This window comes from Sander vitreus, chromosome 19, assembly GCF_031162955.1.
Source record: "Sander vitreus isolate 19-12246 chromosome 19, sanVit1, whole genome shotgun sequence".
NCBI classification, from domain to species: domain Eukaryota; kingdom Metazoa; phylum Chordata; class Actinopteri; order Perciformes; family Percidae; genus Sander; species Sander vitreus.
In genome coordinates this window covers 7,580,176-7,606,259 of record NC_135873.1, presented here as the reverse complement: position 1 = coordinate 7,606,259, position 26,084 = coordinate 7,580,176, and the positions used below count along the sequence as shown (strand labels likewise).

Here is a 26,084-nt window from a genome sequence, read left to right as displayed (position 1 = left end):
AATCAGATGGCCCCCTATTACTGAAACCATTTCAGGTGCATGCAACTCTCTAAAGCCATTGTAAAGCAACATGCACAAAAAAGGCATAGTTTCTAAGAAGTTCACACTTTGGAGATAATTGATTTTCAGTGATGTGATCATGTGCATATTCCTGTGAACAACATGGAAAGCATGTCATCTATGTTTTGCTTAAAATGAGGGCTGTTCTTTTTGAAGAAGTCGCAAACCAACTGTTTGTGTGGTTTTAATGTGACCTAAGTCGTTTTATTGTCACACATATATTTATTGCTTATATCCCAGCACTTCTTTTCAAACATTTGAGAGCCAAAATAAACCCCCAGCTGTTGTATCTTTGTTGATGTATCTATCTATCTTTACATAATCTTTGCATCTTTGATAGGATCAAAATAATCTGGTGACGCACAAGCGGAGCACAGCTCTGTTGTCATTTGTGAATTGATAAAAAGATGAGTCACTATTTTGATTAAGCAGGAACTCTATAGCCGATCCTGTTGTTATTACGCTCCATGGAAATATGGAAATGTTCTTTTCTCATTTCGCGAGACTATCGCACTTTCTCTCATGCACACACACACACACACACACACACACACACACACACACACACACACACACACACACAATCTTTGGTGCAGGTGTGACTTATTTCTTGTACTGCAAACATAAGGTGTCCCTTTAGAACCTCATAAAGGAAAAAAGAATATTCTGAAAATTGCCTTTGACCAGTTTTTGGAGTAGGAACCACATTTAGAGTTTGTGTTTTGTTGATTCCTCAAACAATCTTGACAGATTTGTTCACTTCAGAGTTAGGTGGTAAGACTGTAAACCCTAATGTCTTGTTGAATCAGCCATGTTTTCAATGTGGTTTTGCTCTTTTGGAAGAAATCAGTACCGAAGAACGAGCTCATTTGTTCTCCAGCTTGTGATTTGACTGCTGACTTAAACAGCCACACCACTATATCCAAAAGTTATCTTGTCCATCATGGGGGAAAATAAAATAAAAAAACACAACAGCCCACAGAGACACAAACCTACTTGTTCTCTCATTTTGCATGAAATGTTGAAAAGAACTGTGAATATATTCATAGACCCACAAGAGTCCTGGAGGCTGGCAGTCTGTCCCACTGACATTGTGCTGTATTGACATGGAATTGGCTTCAAAAAATACATGAAAAATACTCCTGCTAGTAAAACGAAGCAAGTTGCAAAGGATATTTGACCAGATTCATTTATTTAAAAATCTATATACCTTGTGAAAAATATTAAACCCTGCCATGCCTAAAAATAAAAACAAAGTCCAACTACAGAGAGAATCAAGTTTCAGGCCTAAAGAGAGTACACTGTAATTGTGAGAGTCATGGCAAGGGAGTGGGTGAAAAGAATAGATAAGTGTCCAAAGAAAGGGATAATTTTAGTATTATCAGGGCTCTGTTCCACCTCCTGCACTGACAGAGACACGGAGACAGACACACTAACAGCCTCTCCTGCTGCGAGGAGCTGGCCTTTTTTTTCTTAGTCATGGTTGTTGTGGAAATTTCCACGGTGCTCAGGGTGAGTCTTAATGGTTCAAGCAAAAAGCCCTGCGGTGTTCATTATCCGAGGCCCCGAGGCCCAGGACGCTGCCCATCGAGGCTCTAACTGCTGTGATGACGAGGTTTAATCACCACAGTCCCCACAGCGATTTGCTTTTTGTTTTGACATTTTAAAGATTTAATACAGCATTTTTGGAAGACAAACTTAAAATACAAAATAAACGTAACACTGTCATCCAGTGAACTTCCAGGGAACTAATGTCGTGTGTGGGACAATCTCTTCAGGCTTGAAGCAAGAGCAAATGACACACAGTTAATAAGGTGTTAAGAAAACTAAGTTATTTCAGGGAAATTGAAAAGAAATTGAACCAAAATCAGTTTGAAGTCCACCAGCATTTAAAACAGTGAAATTGTATTGCAAATTTCAGTGAAGTAAATGTGCCACTGGAAAATATCCTCGGGAAGGAACTTGTTTTGGTAGAACATGTGTTAGTTCAAAAGTTGTTTTAGTCGTGCGAGAGAAAACTCAGATTGGACAGATAGTCTAGCTAGCTGTCTAGATTTACCCTGCAGAGATCTGAGGAGCAGATAAACATAGTCCTCATAAATCAACCAGAGTTTAGAATTCCAACACAAAGGAAGCGTTAGGTAATGGAAATCCGGTCGAAAAAAAGGACATCGAAACAACAAGCAACAGCAAAAAATAGTGTGGTATTGTAAAGAGTATAGACTGTAAAAATAAGATGTAGCAGCAGTGACATCCCCCATTGGTTTGTGGACTACTGTTTTGAAGCCTCATCATCTTGGTTGTTTGAAACCGGACATAACGATTTTCAGACGAGAGGCCGGAGCTGGGAAGGATGATAAGGCCAAGCCAGTGTTATCTATGGTTTTCATAGCGCTGCGCTAAGCTAAATGATAACGAGGGAAAGTTGCCGATTTTCATTTTTTTGGAACCAGTGGAGTCAACCCCTGCTGAAAATGAGATAGAATGCAGGTTTAAGCCACTCACACATTAGTTTCACTTTTCAGACCCAGAAGCTTTGTCCATTACTTTATGCAGTCTATGATAAAAAGCTAAAACGATTTACAGTCTGGCTAACCACTAGCTTACTAGGCTAACAGAGAAAATTACCAGAGATTTACTAATTAGGCCCAAAAAAAAGTACAGCAACATCAAAACCAATCTTCAGGTCTCCAATGAAGACAAAAATGGAAAAAGGTTAAAGTCTTTTAAAAGTAGCGTATCCTCCTCCAGGCCTAGTGTTAGCTGCCTAGCTAATACCAGTCACTATTTCTTCTGTATATCCATAATATCTATTCTCTCACATTTTCAACCATACGTATGCTACACAAAGTACCTCACAGGCCAAAGTACATTCCTTTATTTTACAATACATATATAATAAGTAGAAATGATTTGGCAGGCAAACGAGTGAAAAGGTGAGATGCGGTGAAAGAAAACAACGTAATTATTCTCAACAGCTCATTAAGCTTTAACACACTCTTCACACTCTTTCCTCTGCACCACTAGCCTCAGTTAGTTCATTATTAGGCACATATGCGAGCTTCGGATTGAACTAATGTCACTGGCCAGACTAAAAACACAAAGCCTGACTTATAAAATATATTAAAAAAAACAGAGCTAGTAGGGTGAATTGATGGACCCTTTGTGGTTTATTCACCAGTAATTCAGTAATTCAAAGTTCAGCTAAAGTTGAAAAACTAAGGCGAAGTGAGTGAAATGTACATGTGGCTATTTTCTATTTCACGCTTTGGTAACCTGCAGAATATTTTAAATGTGAATAGATCTTCAGATATGGTCTCACACTATAATGTTGTGCAACAAGTTCAATTTTTGTGATTGACGAAAGAAAGAAGAGAGTTGTCAGTGTACATGTGTCTGATGATGTAAGAACAGTGTGTAAACTAATTTTCCTAAATTTCCAAGTAGATACAATATTGATGAAATCAATGATGACGCAATAAGTTATAAATAAGAACCGCTTCCTTGTCCTCTCTCCAACAACTTCCACTTTCTTCTCACAAAAAAATCAAAAAAGGATGACAAGTGAAGATATAAATAACAAGAGATAGAGACAAAACAATAGGTATAAAAAATGACCTTTAGTCTTTCGCTGCTCAGTGAAACGAGGGCGAGGTTCCTGAAGAGTAAGCAAGCTATGGCAAAGACTGTTTACAAAGGACATATTGACTCTATGCTAGCAATTATCAAAGCTGTGCTCCAAAAATGAGCCAAAATGTGATAGAGGCAACATGTTGGTTTTTTTCTAATTTCTAACAAGGGCAGTATGAACATGGCAAAGCAGTGAGTGAGCACGCAGGCTCATTAGGACTGTGGAGTGTTAAATACACTTGATTCAAAACATCCATTCATTTGTGGTATTGGAAAAGTTGCCTCATTCACAAGGCAGACATTATCTTCTGTCAGTATAACCACAATAAAAAAATATCCAAGATTTTGAGTTCAAAAAATAAATCTCTATTTATTTTTGTAGGGAGAGTTTTCCTTCATTCGTTCCATGCTCTTTGATAAAAACACAAAGTGGGTTTGAACGCTCCATCAAGTCACATTCAGGTCTTATTTGGTGATAAGCGAGAGGCAGCGCAGGGGTCTGTCACTCACAGTCCTCCCCGGCGGTGGCGGCCTCCAAAGCAGCGAGAGCCTCAGCCACCATTGAGTCCGTAACGCTGTGCACCTCCTCCTCGTCCTCGCTCTTCATCCCCGATATCCCACTCTCGACGGTGGAAACATCCAGATTCTTTGGCAGTGTGAGCTCATCCCTGGTGTCGGCCGAGGAAAGGCTGGTGGTGCTGGTGTGGACGTCCACCGACAGGGCGCTACCCTCGTCCCCCGTGTCGAACGGGGGCTCCGGCGTCCCTCCCACGCCCTCGTCTATCTCATCTGCTGACAGGCTTTCGCTGCCACGTCCCCGCTGGCCATAGCTCCTCTGGTTTTCGTACTTGTCTTGTATGTTGGGGTAAATGGGCACCTGGATCGGGCCTTTTTCCTGATTGACCCATCTCGGACCCAGAGCCTCTGGCTGGATGATGTACAGGCCTCCGTCTGCAAGTGGTGTGCTCCCCTGCCGGAGCAGCTCCTTCGCAGGGGCAGCGTGCTTGACGTAGTTAACGTGGTTGTTGTCCACCTCTAGTTTCAGTGTGCTGTCGTTGGACTTGCTGTAACCCAGGTTGTTGAAGCCCTGCTTCTGCTGGTTGAGGCCGTGGAGCTGGTCGCTGCCGGGATGGTGTTGGGGCTGGTAGAGGGAGTTGGCTGCAGAGTCGGTCTTCCTCACATCCACCGCCACAGAGGGGTCATAGATGTAGCTGTGAGGGAGACAGATGGAAGGGGTGTTACAAAGACAGGAAGGGTCAGAGTTACATTTGACTGCCCCATTTGACTTCCTGGATCAGCGTCTGTGCGTCTGAGTGGGCTCCAGGAGTCAGATGTTCCCGCGACGATCGATGAAAACACACACACTCACGTACACCGACGGTAACAAGGATACCTCATTGTGCAGGCAGTGCACCTTTCTAAATGCCACTGTCTCGTCTGCGCTTCATGTTTACACTGCATCTTGCCGTGGCTGTGGTAATGTTTGCACTGCTCGTGTGAATGTCAGATATATTATGCAGACAGTTATCGGAAGGAGCGGAGAAAAGATGACAGGGACGCAGGCCTCTGACTGCAATCTTCTCCAAATCTGGTTCAAACTGTTCGTGGAATTTCTCCCTTTTTGGTCTATATATCCCTGCCTCTGCTGAATTCTTTTCATCCGCGGTGGGGACAAAATGTATCCACCCCTCAAAGTGATCAATGCTACTTCACCAATAGACAATATTATATAGCCTACCTAAAATAGAAGTATTTTAAGGGTTAGGGTTAAAAGAAAGTGATGTAACGTGAACAGTATAGTGTGATATAACGATAAAATCTGAGCAGCAGTTGCTGGTTGTATTTAGCCGCTGCAGCTCCGGTTACCTACCGGTACGCTACCAGCGGGCGCCAATAGGTGACTGCGAGCCGGCTACAAGCACCGCCAGATGACGGTCCTTTCAGGGGCCATGTAGTGGAGTTTACATTATTTCCCATTGAATATTGAAGTGCATAAATAAGTGTTTTGGCATTGCTGGCTGAGCGGCACTATCCATGAATATCCAATTCTTGCATGCTTTGTATTTTTGTGCATGATCAACCTCCCCCCAATCTTCTATCAATCTTCTGATCTAGCTAACTCTGGAAAATAAACATATTATATATATATATTCCAATTAAAGAAGACTATCTTATTCAGCCTAATAACAATAACCCTAGTTTTTTGTACGGTAGAGGCTAATGATACTAGGTCAGTGGTTACCAAACTGGGGACCACAATTCGATCTTATGATCCTGGATTCGATCCTTAGGCTCATAGATTTTCACCTTGATTTAATGTGCACCACAAAATTAGCTGTTTCCTGCTGTGAAAAGACACTAATCAGCATACATTACAAGTGTATGGTCTTCTTGTGATACCAGCTCAGATATACTTCTGATTATAGAGAGAAACGGGCAGCTGATTACGTGCAGAGTCTGTCTAAGACCAAAATAACAACAACAAATGATAATAAACACAAATAAATGAACATTTTGTTTTTCAAAAAATAATGAGCTCTAGTTATGCCACATAGTTCAGCTCATTGAAATGAGTGACAAAAGTTGAATGCGAAGGGGCTATTGTCACTCTCTTCACTTTCATTTTCATTTTCAATCACATTAAGCAGCACTGATAAATAATTTAGCATCAATGTGATGTTAGATGTGTCTTTTGAATCCCTGCTCACTCTTCTGCTGAGTCTATTGTGTAAATTACAGACCGCCGTATTCTCTTTCAAAGAGATCCGTCGATGTCCCAATTCCTCGTAGGATGGTCGAGATCGATAAAGGTCTGAGACTAATTAATGCTCATTTAAGCTCTACACCTTAAATAGTTCCTTGTAGGCTTTAATGACTGCCTGATACCTCTTTCTGGAGGATTTTCTTACAAGGGCATATAAGCACAAGATGACACATACACACACCTCGACAGGTATTAGGAGTGTTGGCAGGGGGGCTTTATTGTGTGGACAGTGTAACAGGCTGTCAGACATCACCTGCTGTGAGAGCCTCATGTTTCGTCCTTTTATTTGTTTTTTCCTCCACCCTCCGAGCCTCGCAACCCCAATAGAGCTCCCTCCATCTCACACCTCGCCAGGTGCCTTGACACAAACCTCCTCCCTGTCTCTCTTTCAGCATCACTGTATTTGCAGCTCACAAATCTACTATGCCTTTGCACTTGACTTCTCCTTGATATGAGCGCTTTCCTTAAAGCTTTATTCCATCTATCGTCTTAACTTGTCCTCTTCACTCTTCTTTTTTGTGCTCGCTCTGTTTTTAATCTCAACCCCCTTTTGGTTTTTACTTCACACTGTTCAGTATTCATGTTCTTAACAAGAAGTCCTGAGATTTAAAACTTTCAGATATATTGATATATTCAATATTTTTTTTAATTATAAATCCCCTCCTGGTAAGCAGACACACAATAACCTCCCCCGCCTACACATTTTTATAGTCACAAGCTAACATGCTCATCCTTTGACTTAAGCACCTCTCTCTCTCTCTCTCTCTCTCTCTCTCTCTCTCTCTCACCCTGCATCCTTCCGTCTGTCTCCCCTCACAGTGGAAAGCTGAGAAAATGAATGTCTTCCATTTATTTTGCTCCTGGGCAGCGCCGCTGCTGTGCCAAGGTGAAATTTGAGGCTTGCTTTCAGAAAACACAAACACACACACACACACACACACACACACACACACACACACACTGTGTTGCTGCAATTTTCTGTTTTTGTTTTTATGGTGGCGACAAAACAGACACTAAAGGCAGACAACATGTCAAATTTGTGGATACATTGAATAAAAATGTAAAGACCATGTAAAGACCAATTGTATGTCTATGTAAGAAATGTGTGTGTTTATGTGGTTATCGGACCTAAAGCAAATTTCTCCAAGCTTAAAATGTCATACAGACAGAGACAAAGCAGCAGCTCCCCAGTGTTAGTGTAGAAAAGGCCCCAAAGTTGTGTTGGTGTTGCTGTTGTTTAGTGCAGTTGACCATGTTTGTGTTTCACGTTTACTCTCGTTTATTCAGTGCTTGTAATAGGGTAGCCAAAGCGCGTGCTGGTTGGTATATTATAGCTGATGTCACACAGTTAATAAGCAGTAAGATAGTTAGTCGGTCAGTTGGACTGTAGTTGTGAGCAGCATATTTCTTCAGAGTGTGCGTAAATGAGAAGAAAACCACACTCACACTCAAACGTACACAAAGGAACCAGGAAGAAATAAACGGAAAAAGAGCATCTCTCAGCTCTTCATTTATTTATTCGTGAGATATTTGGCCTTAAGTGGTGTTCTGGCCGACACACCTGCGTGAACTTAGTGATAACCCTATAACTAGCACCTAGACTGAGCATCTACCCCTTATCTACATTACAGTTAGAGTATCAGAGTATTTTTGCATATACAGTGAGTAGATTGATTCTGGGGAGTTCCTATTTTCCCCTCTCAGTCGGGATTCCCTTTTGGTGGCGTTTTGTTTGTTAAACATTTGCATATGTTTTAACTGTGATGGTGCACCAGATGAGATGCTGTTTACTGCATCATGTTAAGTCAAATAATGATTATGTTACAGGAGCAGATTCCTTCGAGCTAATACAATGATTAGCCACCCCTTCAGTGTGTGAGAAAAATACAAACTCACTTCTTGTGCTACACACATTTAAGATGATTATATTGGTTTAAAATGTAATGCAGAGTGCAGTGGTACCTATGGATTTTATGCCGCCAACACCATTAAACCTGTGATGAACATCCTAATTGCGAGCACACAGCTTGTCCTCTTAAGTGAATGGAAATTTCCACCCTAAAGTGGCAAAGCTAAAAAGTGTAAAGTGTAAAGTAACTATGAATGTTTTATTTCTAATCAAGTTAAAAAAGAATAATTACGGGGCGGCCTCTAGCTCACCCAGTGAGAGCGTGTGCCCCATGTGGGCTGAGTCCTTTGCAGCGGCCCTGGTTCGAATCAGACCTGCGGCCCTTTGCTGCATGTCATCCCCTCTCCTTCTCTCCCCCTTTCCTGTCCAATCACTGACACTATCAAATAAAGGGAAAAGCCCCAAAAAATAATCTTAAAAAAATAAATAATAATAATTATATTATATAATAATTATAAGAATAAATTTCACAGAAATATTTTTTTAATTTTGTGGTACAATCTGCTTTTGTTAAAAAATACTCAATATTAGAATGGGACTTCTGCATTAGTTGGGGGACAGGCTCTTTGCCCTGCCTTCAAGTGTTGCCAAGTGGCTCAGGTATAAATACTTTTGCATTTAGATGAGTTCAATCCACACGTTTTGTACAAACTAGTTAATTTGAAGCATAATGAACCCTTAAATCTTAATTTCCATTTCAATGAAATATACCTGGTATTTGGAGAAAGCTAAAATGAACTTCTGATCATGTGCCAGAGTCCTTGTAAATAAGTAAGAAAACAATTCAGATTTCCCCACATGTGTACAGTATACCTTTTAATTAAATTTTTTTTAACCAGTTTTCAAAATAAAAGAAATGCAACGTCAGCCTACTGAGGCCGCACTGTTGACCCATTAACCTACAGGCCCACCCTGCCAAATTCCAAACACCACTAAGTCCAGAAATGTGACACTCCAGACAATTAGGGAGGTGTGTGTGTGTGTGTGTGTGTTCGCATTCACATGTGTGTCTTTGACATGGGAAAGAAATAAAAGTGTGGAGGGGGATTACGGCTCTGGTATGCGAATCACAGCGTGCCCTTTCATTAATCTGCAATCAGAATCTTGTTTCCCGGCCCTGTGCTGTCTCCGTGTTCACCTCAAGAAGCACAATGATGCTGAGCCTTGTAGGCGTTTAATGAATAGACAGCCCTGCAAAGAAATACAGTTTCCAAGGGTGATGGCTATTGGCATATTGACTCACAGTTTGCACAAAGAGCCCACGTGACGCTGAGAGTGCAGACATATTATAAATGGACCTCTCACTATCTGCATGAAACAAGACAAGAAATCATTATGTGGGTAAGGAGACATTTGAATTGTCACTGTGGACATGCAGATAAGTAACTCTACAGTGAGAGGTTGTTACTGAGGAGGTGGACTGGAACTAGTTGGTTGATCAGGTAGTTGACAGACAGAAAAGATTTTTACAGTCTACAGCCATACTTTGAGCTAAATGCTAACCTCAGCATGCTAACATGCTTTCAGTGACAATGCTAAAATGCTGACGAGCAGTTATATTTACCATGTTCACCAATTTAGTTTAGCCTGTAAGCATGCTAACATGTAATACAGCTGAGGCTGATGGGAATGTTAGGTTTTGCAGGTATTTTGCCATAAACTAAAGTATTGGACAAATTACATTTTAACCCTTGTGTTGTCTTCCCGTCAACCTTGAAAAAAACACTTTTTTCCCGACGTTTTTACGACTTTTTTTCACAGTTGTAGGGTCTTCTAGAACCGGACTGATAACTGTTAAAAAAAGAAATTTGGGTGACTTTCTAAGGATAGGGGCATTTTAGAGACTAAACAACTAACTGATTAACAAAAAAGTAAGATTATTAAAGGGTCAGTTTCAAATTACAAAAGCACATTACTTACTATTTCTTCAGTAGAAAGAAATCAATGAAATCTGTTGACACTAAGGTCTGTGAATTACACAGAATGGCAGGGACAGTGTTTCTAGAAAGTGATGTAGCTGTTGAATCTTTTAGTATATTTTATTTATAGATTTTCTTTCAACATTGTAAGTACCACAAATTAAATTCCATTCACCTCAACATGTCTTGAGGTAAACAAAAAAAACCCTGAGTCATATATCTCACAGGTTTGAAACATAAAACCAAAACTGGCTAGATACCGATGGAAAGACAAGTGATTGTAATATTGTGTCCTGACAACATTCACGAGAAGGATCCCGAAAACTCACAAGAAGAGGTAGTAATGACTCACCTTTTTATCATCCTGCAGCATTGGCACCCCATTTGGCCAGCTGTTTTGTGGAGCTGTGGAGGGACATTAACAAAGACATTAAAGTTGAATCACACATTAAACTTTAATCACACAGACACCCTTCGACTAAACAGCACAGACAAAATCTAGAACTTCCTTAAAATCATGCACATATCGTTTTCAATGTCTGAGCTCACCAATCAAGGAAAGGTTACAGTTACAGTTACACACACACACACACACACACACACACACACACACACTTCGACAGTGTCCGATACTGCTATTGATCAGACAGTTCGCCACCTCTGACAAGTGAGTGGTTTTAAAATGAGGGCTCTCTCAAGATTCCATCTCATCAGTCAAGTTTTGGCTTTGCCCTTGGTCTCGACGGTGTTTGGACACGAGGATGAAAACTCTGTCTGCCTGAAGCACCGATAAAGATGCTATTGCCATCCATCACTGTTGTGTGTGTGTGTGTGTGTGTGTGAGCGTGTATCTACTTGCAGGATGGGAGTGACCTTTTCTCTCCTGGTGGTGTGTTTCTTTAGGCTTTGGCATTTCATTGCCTGTGTAAATAATTAATCACTGAGTCTTGAATGGGTTTGTCTGGGAGCGAAGGAGAAAGAGAGAGCGACAAAGACAGAGGACACAGTGTCTCTTTGTGAAATATTAGAAAGGATGTGTGCCCATGACACGGACGAACCATTTCTATTCTTAACCTTAACTCTCTGACCCTGCTGCCATTACCTTTGGTTGAATCTTTGAACAGAATGGGTAAAGTACAATAAGTTTGAGCTTAATGTCATTACAAATGATAATAAAGGCGAATAAGGAACTAGATTTCTTTAAAAGGATAAGTCTGGTGTTATTCTATATGTTTATTTTTGACAACAAATTCCACGAACAAACCATGTGTTGGTTGGTCTCTTATGACTTTTTAACTTCTCTAAGCAAGCCCATTGCCTATTGAGGATGTAAAATAAATATTTAAAAACTAGTCACAAATACATTGTTTCGCTTTATAAAAGTAGTAAATAATTACTTCAAACACCTGGGCACTGTAGTTTTTACCAAATGTAGCTCAAACAGGAGTAAACACCGTGGTGGGGACTATTTTCAGCGGCGGAATAATACACATTTGGTGCTCTAGTGAGTATTTAGCATAGCAGGAAGAAGGGTTGAAGGTTTTTCTAGGATTTTAAAATGATTACTTCCTGGGAATGTAATGCTGTTTTTGCCACACACTGAATAAAGCTTGATCTTTAACAGAACTGTAGATAATTAATCATAACAACATTACATTCATTCTAATGTTATAATTACTGCTTTCAGGGAAGAAATATATATTGCTCACGTCATTTTTAGCAGGTTTTTTCATGGTTTGAGGAACAGGAGCATTATGTTCTTTGACATGTATTTGTAACTTTCTTTTGCACTCAATGCTCCATTGTTGAATGCCGTTTTAAATCAGGATGGAGGTCCGCATATCTGATTAAGATATGTCGGGCTTGGGGCGCTCCAGTAGCTCACCACGTAGAGCATGTACCATTAAGGCTTACCACAAATGCCTGAAAAGATAAATCAAGCTTTAGCAACAAAGCCAATACTTGTTAGTAGGATAAATTAATTGTTGATTTTGGCCTTTTTCTGAGATTTGTTGACAATACGAAAAATATAGGAACCCTCCAGCCAAAAAGATGTGTACTATGTGCAATAGCTCCTGTAATCATTAGTTTTCTTCTGCATTTGTATCCATTAGTCCTGTAAAATTTCAAGACAAAGTAAGGCCAGGCAACAAGAATGTGACAGGCTTCAGCTATGCGGTGGGACTTCATATATCTTTGTGCAAAGTCCTGGAGGGAATGAGCTAAGAGGTCCAGGTGGGCTCCGCTTGGGGGATTGGTATGGAAATATGGGAACAACAAATATACTCTCGATGTTCAGTACTCATCATGTTAGCATTAAAAAAAAACAGAAACATGTCAAGAGGGCCTGCTGAGGTATATAATATTACAAGCTGAAATACAAGGCTATCAATCCAATGCTGTGAACAGGACCATCATGACCGGGCCACTTTTTTTTTTTTTTTTACAAAGGCGGTATTATTTGTGCAAAAGCAGCAGAGCATGACTTTGCTATCCCAAGGCGTCTAATTATCCCCCCTACTAGAGGTGGGTGTAGTCGCTGAAGATGCAGCTCGGACACATAACAAATCTGAGAACAATCCTCTTGTCTTTGAGTGTCCTCTCTTCTCTCTTTCTCCTCCATAGAAACAATCTCTTGTGATTTGAGGTGGACTTGACTGTAACCGAGCTGAAACAATCCCCACCACACATTCATCTGCATTTTCACACTGGGACCTCCAACACAGTCACATCTATTTCTGAAAAAGCCAAGAGGGTGTATCATGACAAGTGTAATTCAGAGCACCAGTGGTCAGTCAACACGATGTGCTTCAAATAGAGGACCCTGTTTTACACACTGTTGCCCTGGCAAGCACCCACCCAGCTGAAGTGTACCTTATCGTCCAAGAGGGGGGGCAAGAGAGGAGGTCATTTTCCAGCGGACACCAAGAAATATCACATAAATGGAGCGTTGTATTATTGCCAGACTAAGTCACTATCAGCTGACTTTTACAATTACTAGTCACATTCAAGCAGGCCAATCATCATCTGACAAGCTCCAACTCTCAATCCTCTGATGCTGATTTCTTCCTCCATTGCCACCAGCTTCCTCCTACTCTTGTTTTCTTGTTGTGGTGCTTCGTGCCTTGTGCATTATGTATATTCCATATCTCAGTGGTACGTGTCTGCTGCTTTCTGCTTTCCATACCCTCGGGGGTGTTTTAATGGGCTTGCAGGCTACTTGGATTTGTTTGGGAAACATCCTCAAGCTCAGAGCCTGCTCTGCCAAGTACGACTGCATATCCATTTGTTGCAATAAATGGTCCTAAACCCTTTAGACATAACTATCTCTGACTGAATTGTCATGAATTAGTTATGAGTATGAATAGGTTTACTTCCTTCATGGCACCATATTTTCATTACAGATAAAAACTCTGATAAACTCTGAGACAATTAAGAAATATCACTCCACATTTTTCTTTATAAAATGATCAAATATGATCATATGAAAGCTATAGACATGCTTCAATTTAAAGGACTTTAACTTGATTTTAATTAGAATGTCATTACTGAACAACTATACACAGTTCAAACTAGACCCTCCTGACTGCCTTTAAATGGTGCATGGCATTTGTTTCTTTCTTAGCTGTAGCTAGGGAGGCTACAAAATGTGTACAAACAAAAACTTCCAACAGTAGCACTAAGATATGGCATCTAAAATAATTTATATTTCTCAAAAATATTAAATCTGCATAGAAACTATTTGTTCTACATACAACACACAAGTATAGGCGTTATACATAAACTGCTATTTCTTTTTGGCTGATAACACTAAAACATGTTTATTAATAACACTGTCAAGATCACTGCAAAGAAATAACATGAGAATAAAACAACAAGAGTCCAAGAGAAAATGGCACGAGATGATCTTTGCCAGAATATTTACCCCTGCAGTCAATCTCATGACTTTCCCTCTCATGTGTCAAATCATGGGAATAGAAAAAGCTTTTGCTGAAGCTGGAAAACAAGGTTGTGTTCAATTAAACTGGACATGGCAATGAAGCAGGAGTTCAGAGTTTATGTAACTTTTTATCATTTCTTTCCACCAGAAATGTGTATTTCATTGTCAAATGTAAGGTGCATATGCATGTTGTGGTGTGTTCGGGCTGACTTCTAACATCTAGTGAGGACACACCATCAGACAGGCTGACTGATAAAGCTGGTTTGCATCAGCATGGAGGTTGATTGCAAATTTGCAAGGCAAAAACTGTCTCTGGGTTACCCGAGTGCTGACAATGTGATTGTAGTGTTAGGTCAGCAGTAACAGCTCACAGTCAGAGATGACACAGTGCCATCTTAGCTAACAACCTCCAAGCAGCACAGGCTCATGACTGAGTCGCTAGTTACGTCACTGTACTGATAACTAAGTGACACTAGCATTAAAAGTTAAAGACAAGTCCTAAGAACTCTGCTTAAAGGAAATGACGAGACAAACATGACTAAGAAGGCAGGCTGATGTATGTTCTGGCTCCAGTGTGTCTACCTGCAGCTTTGTCACACTGTGTTTACAGAGTAAATAGCTATAGATACACAGAGAGAAGTGGAAAAACCAGTGTGGCGTGTTTTAATATTGATCTTTGGTATTGAGGAGTTCCCCGTGGTCCTAAAAGTCAGATCCGAACATGGCCGCATCTTCAAGACCCAACCTGGCTGATTGCAGCTGGCTCTGAGTCTTGAACCTGAGTACTGGAGCTATGGTCTTGCTTTATTTCAGTATAGGACTACAGCTAAAATTCCTTTTCATTATCGATTATAGAGAAAAATGCCCACAACAGTTTCATAAAGCCCAAGATTAAGTCTTTAAATCGCTTTCTTGGCCTGATCAACAGTCATATTCTAAACATATTCAATGTATTATCATATAAGACAAAGACAAGCAGCAAAATCTCACGATTTAGGGGGTGGAAAAGGGCAATCTTTGACATTCTTGCTTGAAAAATAACAATAATTATCAAATAATCAAGTAATTGTTCTAGCTCTGTTTCAACAAAGTGCCCGAACGCAACCCAAAACAATACTCTGGTGGGTGGGGTAGCTGTAAGTAACAAAGTGCATTTCCTTAAGTAATAAGTACAATTTTCCGACACGTTTTAAAATAGTTATTTTTGGGGACATTTTATGCCTTTACCAGATAGTCGAGTGGGTGATGACAGGAATAAAACATGGGTCCTGGACACGAGCCCGGGACATTATTGCATGATTGGCTTTTTAACCCTTAGGCCTCCAGGGCGCCCCATTTTGAGGTACTTTTTTTATACTATTTTTATGCTTCTAATCCACTACAACGTAAACAGAAATATTGTATTCATTTTACAGATAACATTTTTGATCCAAAACAACTACATATGGTTGAATTGGTACTTTTACTGAAGTAAAACTTGAACTAAATTTTCCACCACTGCATATTGTATTGCTTCTTTATTTAATTGAGCTACATTAAAACTTTAATTAATGCACCTTACACATTATGTCATGACTAAAGGCCGTTTTATGGTTCTGCGCAGGCTCCACGAAGAGCTTTAAGCCGTAGCCTACGTAAGTGGCCTGGTGTTCATACTTTATTATATATATATATTTATTATTTATGTGCGCTGGTGTGTGCGTCGAGCCAGCATGTGTGTGTGTGGGGGGAGTGTGTGAGGGGAGAAGTGAGAGAGTGACGGTGATTAGCTTCGGAGCGAGTACCGACTCTAGAGTCATAGTGAGAGAAACAAAGTGTCTCCCCTGTGTTTTCTGACCAAGGTGAGACATCTTTAGCAGGAAAAGTTAACCCTCTCCTTGATTTCATGTTGTTTAGGGAAAAGGAGAACCAGGAAATGGAACGCTACCAAGCCACGGCCGAGCGACGTGTGTCGCTGCGATGTACGTTGCTGCGACGTGCGTTGCTGCGCCGTGTAGTTACATTTTTCGAGAGGTGCACGTCAGGCTACGGCGTAGGGTCCGGCGTAGATGCAGAGGGGTCTGCGGGGGTACGCCATCGATTCGATGCAGAAGCATAAAGCGACCTTAAGTAATGAGTAATGACTAAGTTGGATAAGGTTAAGGAAGGCAGAATGTACCTCTGTATGTATGTATGTATGTATGTATATACCTAGGTATTTTAGAGGACTCATGAGAAACTGAGCGCCATGCAAACCTGTCAGTAATGAGGTTACAGGCTTTACAGTAACCACCAGCAGCTAACTCCCATTCACACCACAACATTTAAAAGACCAATCATATTCTTCTCCTGGAGACTTTCCAAAATCATAATGAGATCAAGGATTCAATCTGTGCATCAAATGACTATCATTCATTCAGATATTGGCCATTGTTGGGCGGCAATAACAGTGCTTTATCTGCTCCATGTGCCATTCAATATATAATATATTGCTCCTGTTTTCTATGATAGGGAAGATTGGAGGACGATTACTGAAGGGGAGAGATATTTTCGCACTGGCAGCTTGGCTTTTTCGCTTTCTGCGTTTTCTCCAGGGGAATTGAAACATTTCATCTTGGAGAAACAGGTTCAATAAAAGTGAGATTGCTGTAGAGTGTCACCTAAAAGTGGACTGTTTTAAAATCCAAGAGATACCCTCGGAACTGGCAGTCAGAGCCATTTTCGAACGATTGCTGCGGGTGGAAAATTTCATCTGGAAAGATAAGGCTTAAAATAATTCTTTCTCTGGAAAGAGTCCAGTTGAAATAAATGTTACCTGTTAAGAGTTTTGTTTGAAAACAGGAGTTATTGTGTGGGGGAGGAGTGGTTGGTTAGGATGAGCTAAATCCTGGCTGTAGCTTCTTATTGAGCAAACAGACATAAGAGTAGTATCAGTAGTGTCATCTAACTCTTTGCCATGAAGTAAATAAGCGTATTGATGTCAAACACATTCCTTCCTGGAAAATGTCAAGAAATGCAGCAAGGCGTCAAGAAAGGCAGTAAAGAAGAAGACTGCACGCTAATAAACATGGATGTAAACAAAAGGATCCAAACAATGCATTTTGATAAGAAGCACTGAATGTAAACATAACTTTTGTTGGTTTGCAAGAAAGCACAGGGCGTCTTTAACATGCAAAAATACAAATAAATAGGACTTTAAAACTGTTGTGATTTGATCTCCAGCCTCTCATACCACCTGGAAACACAAACAAACAGTCACCTCCTTAAGGTAATTTTCCTTCAGTGTCACATATCTGACACCCGTTGTTTTTGTTGTGCCCTTAGACGACTGAAATCTATCCACAACCATTTCTGTATAACTGTGGGTTTGAGTTGCTGATATAAACACTGCACACTATAAAACTACATACAGGTAGACAAGGCTAAGAGACAAAAACAGAGAGCTTGAATAACGTTAGAGGCTCGCTAAAAGATCACAAAAATCCATCTTCTCTTATCTACTGATGTAATTGAACGCACATTCCGAGAGTTGTTGCCTGAAGTGTAGATATGAGTATTTCTCTCGAGGGTCTCTGGTGAACTTCAAACAAAGGAGACAAGTCTTTCACAGACAAGAGACTGCTGTCGCTACATAGCTCGGTCACCTGATAGATCTGTTCTGCTTATGTAAGCTGTGTGTAACGTTATAATTTCATAATTTAAAGCTTGACACCTACTCGGTCAGACTGTGTGTTGGTGTTTTGTGTGAGTGAAGGTACAGTGAGAAGGGAGATCATGTTCATGTGGGTGACATGGGAGAGATGAGGTGATGGAAAAGTAGGCTAAATGTTCTGCCATCCATCTGAATGTCTGTTGTTTTTGTTTATTGTTCTTTATATTCTTCTTCATCTACGGTGTATTTGTCACATCTGTAGCGCTGGGTATTGTTAAAAAATGTTCGATACCGGTACCGACACCAATAGCGTGACTTCGATACCGGTTCCTAAACGATACTGTTGTCAATACCAATTTTCTAAAACAAAAATAAATTACAAAATTAGATATTACGGCATAAATCTTTTTATTTATTTTTTTAGCTCCTACTATGTGAGCCGTCTCTGTGTAACATAGTTTTTCCTGCGTGTCTCTACGACGTGTAACCTTAGACAGCCAATCACCAGCATTATTGAATCTTGGTAGAAGCATGCTGAATGCTTATTGGATCACTGACACTGATGAGATTTACTCATTAGGTATTGAAATAGGTATTGAAATTGGGTACTGAATGACATTGAAGGCATTTTTCGATACTCCGGTACGGTCGGTGTCTAAAAAGTGTTGAATTCGGTACCCAGCCCTACACATCTGCAAAGACAATGTAGCGGGAATTTTCTTTGCTACAGTGGATGTGCATGTCTGGTTTGATAAAAGGAAAACTGCAGGTCAAGTTTGAACCAATATTCAGTCAATTACAGATTCCCCATTCTCTAGTTCAATCTAGAGTTAGTCGATAAGTCATTAGAAAATTAATCTGCAATTATTTAGATTTTCAATATAATCGTTTAAGGTTATTTATCATCAGGCACATGTGAACTGAATGTCATTATGTTTTGGACTGTTGGTTGGACAAAACAAGCCATTAAAGACATATATTCCAGCTCAGGAAAATTGTAACAGGCCATTTTTTGTCTGACATTTTCTGACATGTTATAAACAAAATGATTAGTTCATTAATTGAGAAAACAATCTGCAGATTAATCATTAATGAAAATAAGTATTACTTGCATCTCCAGACTGATCAACCACTGTGGTCCAAGTTATTTTCTAAGCAAAAACAGTATTGTAAGGATTATTTTTGGGATGTATCATAGCACCAAGCTACTGTTGTTAACAGTGGACACTAATAGAAAATAGCAGCACTTTCTACTGTCAAAAATTGCAGATAAAGGTTTCTAAACCAAATACTAAACATAACCGGACATGTTCTGACCGTAATGTGACCCGAAATTGGGGAGAAATGACCAACATTGGCCGTCAAGATTACAGCTATCTGGCGTTAGCACACAGCTAACATTATTGTTATTAGCAGTCAGTGTTGGGTGTAACGTAACTACTTTTTCAGATAAAAAGTAGTGTAACGCGCTACTACTGAAAATTTGGTAATGAAACGTAGTTCCTTTTTCAATTTGGCGCAACGTTACTTTTCCCAGGGACAGATTTGACAGCGACACTGCCTTCTCAGCTGCGCGCTCACTAGCGCCACACGGGATGTGACTGAGCAATCATGGCAAGCGAGAAGCAGCCAACGCTAACTATTGAGAGCGTTTTAAGCTTCGTGGATTTTTGCTAGACGGCACTCTGAGCCAGGCAGACACAAAGTTGACAGATGGATGCGGTGGAGATGGCCTCATACATACGTGCAGCGGACCGCTGTGGACTTGTGTCGGTTGCACGGACACGCAAGGATTTCCAGAAAAGAGACTGCATGTGTCTATGACAATGCACGGACCATCGTGACTGCGCGAGCGGTACAAGTCGATACAGACATTACATAGTATACACTAACATCGTGTAACGCCGATGACCTGCTGATGTGCATTCAACCCACGCTGGACTCGTTCATAATGAATCAGCCGTCACTCTGTGAGTAGAGAATCCAGTCTGCAGTGTATTTCAGACACTTAAATAAACCAGAGAATTGCTTTATGGTCAAAGATTTCTGTATAATTAACTGCTTTTAAAAGTAACGTAAAAGTAACGAGTAAAGTAAAAAGTTACTTTCCATAGGGGGTAACTAAGTAAAGTAACGGATTACTTTTTTAAGAAGTAACGAGTAACGAGCAAACACTACTTTTTAAAAGTAACTTCCCCAACACTGTTAGCAGTGGACACTAATAGAATATAGCAGCACTTTCTACCGTCAAAAACCGGAGATAAAGGCTTTTAAACCAAATACTACATAACTGTAAATGTTTCAGGAGTAATTACATCTTTTACTGCCATTAGCATGCAGCTACACAGGACAATGTTAACACCGCAGCTTAAAAAACACTCCAGTAGTTCCTGCCTGGAGCAGATGACCAATCCTATGTGCCATAGAAGCATAGGCAGTAAAAGAAATAGACACAGCGACACCGTAGACTTCGACGGAGACCAGTGAAGTCAATTAGAAGCACTTTTCCGGTGATGGGTGAGTATAAACTGAGCTTGACAACGTAGATGTGACATGAGCAACCTGTCTGAAATTTGTAAGTCTTCTGGTAGCTGCGCCAAGAGAAATCTCAATCATTCCGAATCTTGCAGAGACGGAGAGCGTGAGTACGAACTGTCAATGAGCGTAGGAGCAGGAGCAAAACGTTGCTGAAATATTTTGTTCCGATGCTTTCATGGACTCTTTATGGGCTTCTCCCTTGACTGTATGCCTCCACGTCCCCCGATTGCCTGCAAGCTTCTCCTGACTATAAGGTAATTTCTCTACTGTGCAACAGAAAGTCGCGTGGTTATGACACAATCGTTAGCCTATTTTTACAAAAACAGCTGCTATGGGGCCATAATGTGAGATACAAGGTAATGGAGCCCTTTATACATTGTCGTGTTTCTTTAGAAATAAACAATGGACAAATAGAGTCTTTAAACGCTTCAGATGTAAAGTTATTCGCTGTCAAAGTGACGCCAAAATGAATGGGAGTCAATGGAATGCTAGCGGAAGGTGATGGCTTGTAAGCCTGAGAATCTCCCCATAGGAGGTACGCTTTCCAGATGCTCGCTTACCCCCTTGCGTAGAAGGCTGGCTAAGTGTTACGTGACACGGAGAGAGTAAAAAAAAACTGTTGAAACTGGAGCGTTCAGAACAGTTGGAAATCTGAACGTTTCAGCTCACGAGGATTTCTCTGAAATACGTTTACCTCGTTATTCGTTTTGGCCACGTTAAACATGATAAACCGACATTATAACATTGTAGATATGACAGAAAATACGGAAAAGCATAATAGATCCACATTCATGTAGAGTTTAGATTCTCTGCTTGAGCCCGTTATTGCCGTTATTTTCCGCCACTATCCTCGGGCAGGGCCGGGCCGGGCCGGGCCCTTGATCAAGCATTTGTGTTTTTTTTAATCATTACTTTATTAGCCTAATTGGGTGGGGAGAAAGCTATGCCATAATCAGAAATATTATCTATATAGGCTATATTTAGGCCAAAGTAACAAATGTGTCCAAAAAGTTACACAAGTTGGACTACAGTTACAAAATGCAACACGTGTCATGCGTGGAGTCTCCTCCTCTCGTACACATCACACTGGGGCTGCTGGGCTGTATGGCGTAGCTTAAGTGCAACATGGAGCTTGAGGATGTAAAGAAAAAAAGAAAAACAGGAGAATTACCTTTTGAGCAAGTTTGGAGGAAAGTCAGAGGTATGGAACCATTTTAAACAAGTCGTGGGCAGTGACAACATGTGTGTCGGCTTTGTCGAGTCCATTAGGCTAAGTGCAGCACGCTGCTCGCCTATGACAGCAAATAAAACGGGGACTTGGATGATGAACAGACATCCTCTTTTGTTACTTCTCCAAGCATGAGGACGAAGCAAGCCCTCACAGAGAAAAGCGTTGAGTTCAAACAACTCTGAATTGTAGTTGAGAACGTCAGTTATAACGGCCCACGTATTAAAAAAGTGTTGTAATCGGGCTCGGGCTCATAATTCCAGTTAATGTGTCGGGCCGGGCCGGTCTCGGACACAACGTGTACGGGTTCGGGTTGCGTCGGGCTTGATTTTTTGGGCCAGATCTAAGCTCTACTTTCATGTGTGTTGGTCTCTAGAGCTGGCAAAATGCAGGTGACCTACAACAAGCAGTGTACCAAAACAAATAGACAGCAATAATAATAAATAGAAATTTTAAAATGTTTTTTCTATTTATGGCGGGTGACCTACAACAAGCAATGTATCTGAACACAACAATGTTGCGCACTTTATCATGGACACATGCAGCCACTTTCCTGGAACCGCTTGCGCGTGTGTCTGCCTGGCATTCTATGTGTGTAGGACGACCAATTCAACCCTCCCGTCCTCATCAATATAGAGACATTTGTCACCTAGCTGGCTGTTGTGAGCAATGTTCAGCTGTCGGCCACGAGAGCCACAAAATTAGCTAGAAAGTAACATTTTGGAGTAGTGAGTCAAACCTTTTTGTGACCTGTCTGTATATAAGACGTTAAAGAACAGGAACCACCTACCATCAGTGATCAGTAATACTAATACACTACACTAATACACCGGTACTACTTCCACCAACAAGATTTATCAATATTTAAAATGCACACAGTTGGTTAATCAGATCTGTGTTTACTGATACTGATCAATACATTCTGAATGGCATCTGATTTACAAATAATATGATTCTTTATTTAATCTCAACATGCAGCCTTGTTTTTGTGATGTATCTTTCTCTTCTCCGGCTGTTACATTAAAGCTGATCTACTACCAATTCCATTTTATCAAGCTGCAACTGGCTTGTATCTCATACATGTGCTCATGAACATAAAGTAAAAAAGAAAAAAAAAAGCAATTTGACCGGATTTCCTTGTAGTCGTCAGTGACTGGTGTGACCCTCTGCATTTCTCTGCTGAAAGAGAACTGCAGCATTCGATAAGGCGGTCGATTTAGGCCTCTTATCAGCTCTGAGGCTTTTAAAAATGTCAATATACAATTTTAAAGTCTGTGTAATGACAAAAAATTGGTGCTGGGTGAGAACCCACTGCTTTATCCAGCTTTTAATAACCTGCATATACAGTAAATGAGATAACCTTCCACACCTGATAACGCTTCCCATAAAAGAGCTCAAGCTATTCATCCGAGTGACGCTATTGTGTAACTTTCTCAATTGCGGCTCAAAGAAACACTCCTAAATATCTGTTATCAAACAGAAGGAAAGGAAAAATCAATTCAATATAAGACTTTTGATCTGAGTGTTGGACACGTGTGCTTAACAAGCTGACCTAGAGCTGTCTGATTTGAATAAGCCTGTTGTAATTAGGCAAGTGTATCCGTGGTGAGTTGTCATGGCGACCAATTTATATAAAGTCAGCCCTCGTTAAAGATCAATCTACAGCATTCTTTTTTGAACGCTTTGTTTTGATTTTAACTTTCTACTTATGCAACTGCTGTTGTTCTATTCAAACTAGTCGATGTGCATTTATGGAGGTCAATCAATTGACATGATATTGATCAGCTGGTCCAATAAAAAGTGTCTGAAATGTCAAAATACCTCCTCTTATTTCAGATTATATCATCAAGCGAGGTGTGTGTGTGTTGTGTAATATGATGTGTCCAAACATCCTTTTCAGATGGCTTTGGGCAGCAGTCTGATGAAAACAAGTCCTGTCTCCTCTCTATTACCCAGCATCCAATTTATTACCCAGCAACCCCACCACCCCTGTGGATCCTCCTGACCCAGGAGCTTTGAATTGTACTTTAAGCAAGTAAACTACCCTAAGTTGATCATTAACATTATGTGAGAACACTCTGTTTCTATGTTTTAAGGATGATATCTTTCAATATATTATCCAGGTCTGATTCTAATAACTACAAAGGCCAACAAAGTTAAATATAATAGGTATAATACATTATATCATTATTAATGGGTTGAAAATAATGCTACCCATACAATACCATTGAGCTCTATTTTCATGTTTACATCCTGTTTCATGTCGAGTCTTCCTGCAACAGCAGCCCTGGTACAAAGCAAACTAGACCATGGGCAAATATTATTTGCATACACTTTCAATGGCTTGTTTTGTCTAATAGGCTGCAACATGGGTGGAGTCTGTCACTAAAGGCAAGAAAATGGATTTACCAAACTTAGCATCTTGTGTAAGTCATTGTCAGGATGTTGTAAAACCAACCTGTCTGGAGCTAAAACACAGGTCAGAAAACCATCAAAGGGTTTTAAGAGACACTCGATGTATGATAGCTGCTCGTACACAGCTGTTAACATCATGTTTAAGGGTGATAAACAGGACCAGTTTGGGCTCAGGCATAAAGCTTGTATGCTGTTTGACCCAGAGTTTAGTGGGGCTACGTGTTAGATGTGCAAACAAAGCCCAAGGCCGTGTACATGAGTTCTGGTTAACTGATTCACATCACTCCTCCTCCACCTCTCCACTCCATCCAAACAAAGAACAAATGTCCCCAATAACAGCCCTCCATTCACTTATTAACTTCACCTGCCTGCATGTACAGTGTGTGCAGGGTATAATGGAAACTTTATCTTTAGTACGTCACATTTCCAGCACTGTGTGTGACATACTGAAACAAAGAGGTGCAGTTTTTAGTTTTGTTTTTACACAGATGCACATTTACATTTTACAAGAGCTAAAACAATTACTCAAGTAATTGAATAACATAGCACCAAACATTATTTGGCAACTATTCTGGTGATTAGGTATTTGTTTGAGTCACTTTTTAAGCAAAAATGGCAAACATTTGCTGGTTCCAGCTTTATGAATGTGAGAATTGTTTCTTTTTCCGGTTTTAGATGAATGTTAATGTTAATATTACAATTTAATATAACTGGGTTAGTCGTACAAAAAGGTGGCTCTGGGAAATTATTACGGTATTTTTTCAGACACTTTAGAGGCAAAACAATGAATTAACTGATTGATAAAATAAAACTTTTTGATAAAGAAATCTATCAATAATGAAAAAAGAAATTAAGATTTTAAAAATGTACACATGGTGGGTATTTTACAGGCTGATTTCAGTGATTCTTTATTTTTAAATTTCACTATCTGTAGGCTAACAAAAGCTTTAAAAAGTCAGTATTTCTCTACCAGAATTGTATTTCAGGTAAAGAGGAAAAGGTCTTAAAACAACATGTAGACCTGTATACAGGAAATTAAACAAAGTATTGGAGCACTTAAATTAATAAATAAAATATGAAAAGATACCTTGTTTTTATTTTTTTATTTTTTTTAAATTTACGGCCATGCCTATACCTACGGTTCATACATTACCTGTAGCCTATATACATACGTATCTATTCACTTGTTTATAGTTTGTGTTTATAGCATATGTCATCGTGTTATATGTATGTCAATGTGTGCAACAGGTGTACACTCACATCTCCATTGTCCGTAAAAACTACGTTACACTCAAAAGCTAGCTTAAACAGTATTTTACTTTCCATCCTTATTTACTGTGGCACCATATTAACATTATACATTACCCATAACTATCTTAATTAACATAATAAGCGTGACGCCATTGTAGTATATCTTTGTTATTCATATGGTGCACAAGCCATATGGCTGACATCACTACTCAACGTCCACCTGTTGCAGTGAATAACCGTCGAAGCTGTGCTCACAGCGGTTTAATAACGCATCAACAACACTTTGCACACTCTTTAAAGTTAATTTAGAGCATTATTTTTTAATGGAAGAGAGCCATAAACACTAGCAAATGGTGTTTCAACTTACCTGTTGCGCTAAGCGAAGGTGTGGCACTTTGCCCCAGGTATCAAAAATGCACGGATAGCTTCAGTTGTCATTTAAGTTGTTTCTCTTCCGGTCCATTATTGAGTAGAAATTAGAAATACAGGTGAAAAAGGTAGTGGCTCCATTGAACAGCTTGAGCTGGATATGCCTTCCTTCCTTTGGTTTGAGTTGTTGTGGAGAAGAGTCTCTCTCCCCCCCCCCCCCTTCGGTGACTCCACAGTCATGTCTCATGTTTGAACAGCCGTCTGATGGTTGGTTAGCCTGGGAAACTAGTAGACCACTGTCAAGTTGCACACAGTTAACTAAAACTGTTTCCTGTCACAACTATCAAAATAAAACGTGTGAAACCTGACAAAAACCACATTATTTACAATATTTATGATGGTGAAATGTAACTAAGTAAATTTACTCATG

At 40.1% G+C, this 26,084-nt stretch overlaps 1 protein-coding gene across 1 annotated transcript; it reads right to left on the bottom strand.

The window, feature by feature from the left end:
- Nucleotides 1-2,923: 2,923 nt before the first annotated feature.
- On the bottom strand, nt 2,924-25,921 carry LOC144534192 (uncharacterized). Its single transcript, XM_078275978.1, has 3 exons — nt 25,653-25,921; nt 10,635-10,687; nt 2,924-4,901 (listed from the first exon to the last, which is right to left on the bottom strand). The coding sequence occupies exons 2-3, from the start codon at nt 10,664-10,666 to the stop codon at nt 4,193-4,195; spliced, it is 741 nt and encodes a 246-aa protein (XP_078132104.1). The 5' UTR covers nt 10,667-10,687; nt 25,653-25,921; the 3' UTR covers nt 2,924-4,192.
- Nucleotides 25,922-26,084: the final 163 nt, after the last annotated feature.

Bases quoted from the DNA above. Each gene is read 5' to 3' on its own strand.
- LOC144534192 (XM_078275978.1), bottom strand. From the start codon at position 10,666: ATGGGGTGCCAATGCTGCAGGATGATAAAAAG. The intron at 4,902-10,634 runs GTGAGTCATTAC...TCTCCCTCACAG, and splicing joins TGCTGCAGGATGATAAAAAG to CTACATCTATGACCCCTCTG.